We start from the raw sequence: 9,232 nt of genomic DNA, 5'->3' as shown, positions 1-9,232 counted from the left end.
GTACAAATGAAGTAGGATGATAAAGTAAAGTTCAAAACAAAATTAAACAAGAATTTGCATTTTTTATATTTGCACTTCCATGCATTTGTACTAGTGCAAGTAAATTTGCACTACAACCAAACACAGCCTTAGGGGTGATCATGCACCAGGATTCCGGGTCAATGACTTCAAATAAAAAATTGTACACAAATAATATTTAATATTATATAACATGTAGTATATTTATAAAATTTATGTTATACTTTATATAATATAAAATATTATAGATAATTAGATAGCATGCATTATATGTGTCATATTATAATATTTGTAGTATATATTATATATTATATATTATATATAAAACATATTTAATGATGTAATATATAAATATTTTGCAAACTTCGCCTAAGCATTGGACTCAGGCCCGGGCCCGTATAGGCCCTGGCAAGCATCGCTTAGGTGGGTGTCTAATTGCCCAGGCAACATAATGCTTACCTGTCAACTGTCATCTAGCTTGGCACCTTGACAATCATGGACAATGCATTTTAGACAGCAGAAAACCAATGTTATTTAGAAAGAAAAAAGAGAATAAGCGTCTGTTTTGCTCACTTCTGGGCCCATTTGATATGTGGGAATAGTGGTCTGAAATCATAATCGAAATGGCCCATTCTGATTCCAACCAATTGGTTGGGAAAATTAGAATCCCATTCCCATTCCCGGTGGAATAACATTCCTCCATTCGAGAGAATGGCCATTCCCTCTCCCCCCATGGGAATGAGATCCCATTCTAGTTGATTCCAATTCCAGTTTCAATTCCTGTCTAAACCAAACAGGCTATGGGAATAGACCATTTTGATTCCAATGGATTTTGATTTGGATTCCGATTCCATTTTTCACAGAAACTCCATTTCATTCAAATTAAACAAAATTGATCCCTAACCAGTGCTATCAATAATTCACCTTTAAAAAAAATGCAGCAATGAACTCTGTTTCACCTTGTCAATAGCTCATAATTAAAACACCGCCAACCTTAAATGGGAACGTTACTGATCTCAAAATTCCGTGAAAAAGCATCACCTATATAGGCAATTGCCCCTGATGTCTGTTAAAAATACATTTTGGCAATCATGCATTTACTATACAAAGCAAAACCCTGTTTGCGTTAGTCATACTCTCAGCAGTAATACACTAGCAGCACTAGGTTCAATGTAGGCATCTCTGAATAGTTGATGAAATATCTACTTTGTGACTTAATGGATCAAGAATACTATATATGAGACTACTGCTCCTGAGGTGCCTGCATGAAGAGATACTGTGCATGCAAAGGCAGATTTATCAAAAACCATCATATGCAAAATATATTGTAAGTTGAATTTGGGTAGTTTAGTTCATGTCATTTACCTCGAAGGGCTTGCCCAATCTCTCAAACTCCAGCATGCTGAGAGCAACTTCACAACTCTGTGAGACTATAGGCTCAGGATCCATTGCAAATTCCTCCAGAAGTGACACACTTTGGCTATCTAGTAGATGAAACACAAGGAATACTTAAAGCCAGAGACAAGGAACATAGAAAACAACGAGATTGAATAGATAGCAATTGCCAACACAAGACCAATAAGGAAGATGCAACTACAAAGTTGAACAATGTTCATTATCTACATGTCAAAGAACAAATATGAACAAGGAAACTTTACTTCTCAAAGTTTCAAACGTAATGTTGTTAGTATAGCCTACAAAAAAAAAAAAAAAAAAGGATTACCATTTAAACCTGACAAAAAGACCAAAATATTTCAGGAATGGTATCCCTTCTGGCCACAAAATCACAGGTAGACTTGTTCATGGGCTGGGTAGCCCGAAGAACTGGCCCATTTTTGTTTGGCTTGGACAAGATTTTAGCCCACGATCTCAGGCTCAGGCCCAAAACACTAGGCCCGATTTCCTTTTCAGGCTGGGCTTGGGCTTTCTCAAAAAAGCCCAACAAGCCCAGCTTGATAATGTTTTATATAATACATATTATTTTCTTTGTTCCTCTTCTCTTTTCTAAAGCCATGGTGAGATCTTTCAGTGTTTTTGGGTTATGAGGTCATTTAATATAAATAAATTAGCTTTATTGTTGAGTAAAAATAATAAAAAAATCTTCTTGCCCAATTTTCTTAGTTGGGCCCAAGTTCCGAGCTTTATACAAGAGCCAGGGTTCAAGATCTAGGTCTGATGGTTGGGCTGGGCTTGGGCTCGAACTCAGGCCTGAACATATTCTGTTAATATATAGTCAAAGCCCGGTCAGACCCACCCTGGCCCGACCCATGAACAGGTCTATCATGGGCTGCAGATGTCTTATAACGAGTTTCTCTCAATCAGCCTGTGTAAAAATCAGATAAACAAAAATAAAATTGCCAACTCTCATTTAATACCTGCAATAGAACCAAGTCCTTCAGCGGCTTCATGTCTAACCATAGGGTGCTCATTCACATTCTTAACAACTTCAGAAAGGGCAGCAGAAGCAGCTTTGTTTTGAAGTTGGCCCAAGACATATGCAACCTGAAAAATATTGTGCATTATCTTAAAATATCTAGTTAAAAAAAATAAGAAGGGAGCTGGTGGAAAAGTCATTCGTAGAAGAAAAGATACAAACTGCTTGCACAATAAAGACAGAATAAAATTGTTAAATAGTGAAGTGAATATGAGCAAAATCTATCAAGTCTTCAAGATGTTTTCTTTCCTCTTTACTCAACTTTATTAATGTGGCTATGTCCACATTATGGAATCAGAAAATCCATGCACAAATTTAAGTTTATGAAGTTAAACAAATAGGAATCATTAATAAAGTTGAGAAAAGAGGAAAGAAAACATCTTGAAGACTTGATATCTCAAATTCTAATTAGACTCTGACAAGTAAAAGTCGAGTACGAAGAAAACCTATTCAAACCCACGAACTATATGGTTCAAGAATTTTATCTTGACTTTCAACCTTCATTGTCAATTTTCTTGTGTTACACCAAGATGAACTTCCCGGATTCTGGAAAATGGAAAATCAATCTCCTCAATGCTTGTCAATATGCAACTCATGTCTTTGCAATTTCTTCCTTCAAATTTTTCTGCTCAAGTAAATGATTGATCTGTATTCTGTAATGTTTCTCACCACATATTAGATTCCGAAGCTTTTATTCTCAAGCTCCAATTATTTTGAACCCTAGTTCTTACATATTTCATGGTTTTTTCTGTCAAAGACAGCCTGTTTGTAGTAGCATTTCTAATCCCGTCCATTACATTTTCTATGGAGGCACCCTTGTTTTCAGAAATCTGGTCATTATTCATTCCAAAGATTGAGAAATTTACAAAAAGGACCAGATTTCTTTCTTTCTAATTTTGTTAAAAAAGGACTAGGCTTACATGAATTTCCTTCCCTAGAAAGAAACCTATACATGCCACATTTGGGTCTATTTTCAAACTCCTAAAAACTATACATTAGAGAACAAAGATGGACAACTTGCAGTCCAAAAGAAATGGTTGGCACTCACAATCTTCAATGCGTAAGTTGCTTATGTTAGCCTTTTGATATATCTCTTCCAATGGGTATCTCATATATTGAGACTTGAAAGGAAGATCTCTTTGTTTGGGATAGCTGGTATACAAATGAGGCTAATCATGAAACAGGGTTCTTGTCATATGAGCAAAATAAAGGTTCTAACTGAAAAAGTTCCTTCTGCATTCTACATGCAAATTCCCCTGTCCTCCACCTCATCTAGTGAAACATGCTCATTCATTCCAAGCATAAAACTTAACAACTCATGTACTCACAGAGATGACCTTCACAAAAATAAGCATATCAATCCTCCAAGGTTTTAAGACTGCATAAAATAAACCACTTGCATCCCAACATTTTATTCTATCTCATAGAATTCCCATCATTGATAAGGCCATGGAGAAAGTGGTTCACCAGATGCAAACTGCCATCTCATTCTTCCAAATCGTAATAACTCCAAAATTCGCATGGTACAGTTTGCCTTTCCATGTTTATGTTGAACATTAGATAAGAGAGTTCCATCTCCAAGTCTCTAAGTCCAAACACCCATTTTCTACAAGCACTTAAATTATTGTTCAAATCATTACTTTCAATTAATTAATAGAAAATCATAGAGGTCCCAACAATTTCTTGTTTTGCTTAACTTTACTTTGAGTGAGCTAGTCTCGATAAACTGCTGTTTTGGTGTCCAGTGCCCTGATAATATAATGGTTTCCCACCTTTTGTGATAAATGTTTTACAGCATTTTCTTGACATCTATGAACCAATTCTTAGATAAGAGAGTTCCATCTCCAAGTCTCTAAGTCTAAACACCCATTTTCTACAAGCACTTAAATTATTGTTCAAATCATTACTTTCAATTAATTAATAGAAAATCATAGAGGTCCCAACAATTTCTTGTTTTGCTTAACTTTACTTTGAGTGAGCTAGTCTCGATAAACTGCTGTTTTGGTGTCCAGTGCCCTGATAATATAATGGTTTCCCACCTTTTGTGATAAATGTTTTACAGCATTTTCTTGACATCTATGAACCAATTCTTGGACTACCAAATCAACTTGTTCTGACTTCATGATGAAGCAGAACATAGCTCAGGACCCTTACAATGAACTATATCAATGAATTGGTTTATCTTCATAGAAAAAATTTCTCATTTTCTATTCTCACGTCATTCTGGAAACCTGATTTTATTGCTTCTTTTTAAGATTGTTAAATATAAGGAATATACTCACAACTTTGAATGCCTACACAATTACATGTAGATTTGGTATTAAATTTATTTTGATTGATATTGTGAGAGGATTGTAGCATATGACAGACTCTAACAATGTCCTATTTTGATGTGAGGTCCACAGGCCACAAATCACTCTGAGAAGGCCCACAGGCCACAGATAACGCACACACACACACACAAATCCCTGTATCTCTCTACCTTATTTAACATAGCAAGAGGCAAGAGCCCCTTCCTTTCATTTGTTTGTTTTTTCCCTTCTCCAATTTATACATATACATATACATATACATACATAGGTTCACATTGAATATGATATTTCTCTTGCATTAATAGAATAGGGGCTCCATCCCCCTCCCCATTGTTGCTCCCATTCTACTTTTAATGTTTTTTTTAATGTTAGATGACTTTTATGGTCTGATACTTGATACATCAAATCTTCAACTAACAAAAGAAACTAATAAAAGGCTAGGGAATCAAGCTAAAATTAACCATGTTTTTTCATTAAAAGCACCATAGCCCAGTTGCTTAGGCAATAAAGCACTCCTTTATTGCTTAGCCTTGCCTTAGTACCTTGAAAAATGGCAACTATGAATAGCACATGACCAATAGGAATCTTTAAAAGGGTGAACAAAGGAAGTTTGGTCATAACAAATGGATACAGTTTTGGAGGCTCAGGGCAAGTTTTCATTAACCTCTTATTTCAAGATCTCATGTAAGACATAAGACCATTTTGAAGTCCAAGTTCCTATTTCCTACTAAAATAAAGGCTTTAGGATGGGAGGACACATAGAAGAAGGTAAAGACTGCAACACACTAAAAAAATGTACAGGTCATGGAAGTTATGACCTTATGTCTATTATATGCTCGGATAATTGGGAATTAGGGAATAAATTATTTACTCACTGCGGTGCATCATTTTCAAGGTCAGTTTGGAGAAAATGGCCCTTCCCTAAGAAATATGATTGACCTAATTTGATGCTAGTACTCTACTCTGTTGGTGAAAAGAGAGTTTTATGGAGGTACTTGTGCTTGGCCATTCTTTGGGGCATTAGCAAAGCAAGGAACTCCTAGAGCTTTCAGGATCATCACCACACTTTATTTGTGGTCACTAGGACAGCTTACTGGGTTGATGAATTCCAAGGTATTCTGATTGGCTTGATTGCAAGGCAATGGTTTTTTGATTTCCAAGTCTAGGCTGGCTCAGTTCCAGACAGAGTGTGTTTGAGACTTGGGCCCCTTCCACCACAATCCTGTCCAGACGCCAAGTATTAGCCAGCCTAAACCCTTAGACTAGCACCAAAGAGTTCCATTGTCCCACACAGTCCAAGGAGCAACAGCACCAAATTACCTTCAGAGTCCTTAGACATGCCATAAATGATAGCAAAGAATTACCTAAAGAGCAACAGTCAAAGTTAAACAAAATATGCTCAATGCACAATTAAGGGCAGTCTCTAGTAATTAGGTCAATAGAGGGGAAAAGAATAAAAAAATTAAATATTTCAGATTGAAATCCAATGAGCTACCCTGACTTGGATTCAGTACATGATTGCCAAGCATGGCCTTTTTTATTTCAAAATTTGATGTTCCTTTCCTTCAAAATCCCCACATAATGCAAAAAATGGGAAACTTTTATAATAAGTTGGTCTTATTACCAAAAATATGCAGCATACCGACACAACAAGACATATTGAATATAGGATAGGGAGACCTAACCAACCACAAATAAAATAATAGACTGCTGAGTATTGATGAAAATACACATACAAGAAGAAAAGCATTGTGAAGTTATTTCTTTTGAGGACTTGGCATTCCAGAAAGGCTCCTCTGTATAATCATTCCAAAGGAAAAAGATACTCCAGGTAACTCAACATGCAAAAGGATAAACTTTTCAGACTAACACTTCTATGGCCCTGGGCCAAGAGATACACCACATAAATTCTGCTTAGTTTTCAGTACTTTTCTTAAGGCTGTATTTGGTTGTAGATCTCAATTATACAATACTAATAGCATAAGACAAAGTCATATGCAGCTCTCTGCATGGTAGGTGGTATAAGAGTGGTGCATTTTATTAACTAGAAGATGACATAGTGACATTCATATCCAGATCTCCATGTGGATCGCCTGGATTATTCTGAATATCATTAAACTTACTGAAAATATCATTTATTTCTCAAGCAATGATATACTATCAAGTAAAATGACAACTATTTAAAAAGATTAGAGAATTAGGGATACCTCATGGCGCAAGAGAGCACTTTTTGCACCTAAAGAATCAATTATAGCACTAATAGCTCCATCACCTCCAAGGTTTCGAAGAGCAAAAAGAGCTGCATATCTCTCATACATGCCCTTTTCTTCATTCAGAAGAACCTCCCTTAAATCATGTAGGTAGAAACAATCAACAAACTAGCACTAACTGACAAGGAGCAGATTAGTTTGCTCACTGGCTCAAACCAAGAAGCAAACCAAATTAATAGAAAACAGACTGATAATTCAATAATTCATAACCATCAAAAAGATCAAAGCAGTTATTACTCTACAAGCAAACCTTAGCTGATCTACAGAAGAACTAAAAGAAGCAGGCATGGCTGGATCAACCGACAGAAAAGGTGAAGGAAACATTGCAGATGTTTGATCATTATCATCAAAAGTCTTATGTTCCTCAATTCGTCTAAGAGCCAATTCACATGTCTCTCTCACTTCCTGGGCAGGATCTGACAATAGGCTTTTCTTTAAAATAGGAATATTACTCTCCAAACCAATTGCACCAAGAGCTTCTGCTGCCTGCAATAATGAATAGAGATCATAATTGAAACCAAGAAGAGCAGTACATGATACTATACGAGACCATGATAACACCGCAGAAAAGAAAGGTTACCTCGTGACGAACAATGGGGTGCAAAGAAAGATCATTAAGAACCTCCTGTAAGGCAGGAACAGCATCAACGTCTTGCATTTGGCCCAACGCAAAAGCTGCCTCATGGGCAAGCAAATTCGAAGAATCTCTCGTTGCTGAGAGCCAAATGATAGTTACAGTTACAACTATTGTTAACCATAAGCATACCTTGGATGAATTTCTACGGAGTTCATTAAAATCCATTACCTGAGGTACAAGTCTATGCAGATTCTACTGGAATTACATAAACCAATATCTGAGTTTCTATAAAGAACATCACGGAGGCAAGTCCAGTTGAATAACTAACTATCGAATATGGAGACCATCGATCAAACCAAAGATCAATTTTGCATTACTCGTGGAAGAAACTTACCACGGACGAGGGCCTCACGAGGACCGGGACCTCGGAGATTGCGAAGTGAAAATAGAGCTCTGAAGCGCTCGGAGATCGGTTGGTCTTGATCGAGAAGTCGCTGACAGAGGAACTTCTCCGTTTCCGGTGAGGCGTGGAAGGAACTCCGACACGCCATGGATTCGCAGGGAACCCATGACAGAATCCCTAGTTTTTCAAAGTCGCTGGATGCCCCAGCCCCAGAGAGCGACAGATTCTAGCCGTTGGCGCCAATTGAATCTTGCTGCGCTGTACTGCATAAGAACGGGACTCCAAATTATAAGGGTCCGTTTGGTTTGCGGTCGGAATTAGAATTGGAATCCGAATCGCCCATGTATGAACCATTCCGAATTCTGATTCTGTAAGACTGTACCCTATTGAGAACCAAACGGAACCCTAAGAATTTAAAGGGAGTTTCTTGGTTATGGCCCTGTTGGGTGTGGGTAGTGGGTACACCAGACCAGACCCAAATATGGGTTTGAGCCCATTAAACTTGCCACTTACCTCTTCTTTCTTAAAACAAGACTGGACATTAATTTGGATTGGACCAAATTGGTTTCAAACAGATAATCTCTTATGTAAAACCCATCTAATAGTGGGGACTGGGGTCAGGATCAGCACTTTAGGTATAGGCACATCACAACTTTGTATCAGTACCACACCGAGTGGCCTAAGTGGGTGGGCAAGCTAATAGATGACCCATTGGGCCAGGATCTTTGACTTTTTGAGGATCGGAACAGGAGGTGGAGCGCATGGTTTTGGTGTGGGTGTGGCGGGATTAAGCAAAAAAGCATATTTTAATCAGCAAATACCATATTTTAGAAGAATCTGAATTTGATATGGCATGAAGGCTAGTCATTTCATTTCCAGAGAACTAGAATGTGAGAATAGAAAAATTCAAGTCCAATTTTATTACCTCGGTTCAAACGAAGCCTTGATTATGTGGAATTCAAATGACTAGTAAAAATTTCTAATTCATCATGGAGTATGAAGGTCAAAAGTTTCAAACCAGGGGAGTGATTTGAGCACATCCCATATTTTAAAGGAAGAGTATCTGAATCCCACTGCAGACCTATAAACATTAAAAATGTCAAATACCCCACTTTATGCATCAATTCCTGGCACCTACCCAAGTGTACTTTGGGCCTAAAAACTCTTACCTTGGGCTGAACTGTCATTCTCCCTAAGGGTCATTTACTAGAACACGCC

The 9,232-nt window shown here is 37.3% G+C and overlaps 1 protein-coding gene across 1 annotated transcript; it reads right to left on the bottom strand.

The window, feature by feature from the left end:
* Positions 1–910: 910 nt before the first annotated feature.
* Positions 911–8,256, bottom strand: LOC148864931 (deoxyhypusine hydroxylase-B-like). The gene is made up of 7 exons (XM_088974249.1): positions 8,006–8,256; positions 7,615–7,748; positions 7,285–7,520; positions 6,972–7,110; positions 2,394–2,520; positions 1,384–1,502; positions 911–1,294 (listed from the first exon to the last, which is right to left on the bottom strand). The coding sequence occupies exons 1-7, from the start codon at positions 8,160–8,162 to the stop codon at positions 1,262–1,264; spliced, it is 945 nt and encodes a 314-aa protein (XP_088830375.1). The 5' UTR covers positions 8,163–8,256; the 3' UTR covers positions 911–1,261.
* Between the last annotated feature and the right edge of the window lie 976 nt (positions 8,257–9,232).

Source organism: Nelumbo lutea, chromosome 3 (assembly GCF_056320005.1).
Source record: "Nelumbo lutea isolate HS-2025 chromosome 3, American lotus-T2T, whole genome shotgun sequence".
Taxonomy (NCBI): domain Eukaryota; kingdom Viridiplantae; phylum Streptophyta; class Magnoliopsida; order Proteales; family Nelumbonaceae; genus Nelumbo; species Nelumbo lutea.
This window is presented reverse-complemented; position numbering and strand designations above follow the sequence as displayed.

What these genes read in the sequence shown, in the direction of transcription:
- LOC148864931 (XM_088974249.1), bottom strand. Translation starts at nt 8,162, where the DNA reads ATGGCGTGTCGGAGTTCCTTCCACGCCTCACCGGAAACGGAGAAGTTC. An exon ending in TCTTCTGTAGATCAGCTAAG is followed by an intron (nt 7,111 to 7,284) that starts GTTTGCTTGTAG and finishes ACATGATTTAAG; the next exon opens with GGAGGTTCTTCTGAATGAAG. An exon ending in GATTGGGCAAGCCCTTCGAG is followed by an intron (nt 1,295 to 1,383) that starts GTAAATGACATG and finishes TTGCATGCACAG; the next exon opens with TATCTCTTCATGCAGGCACC.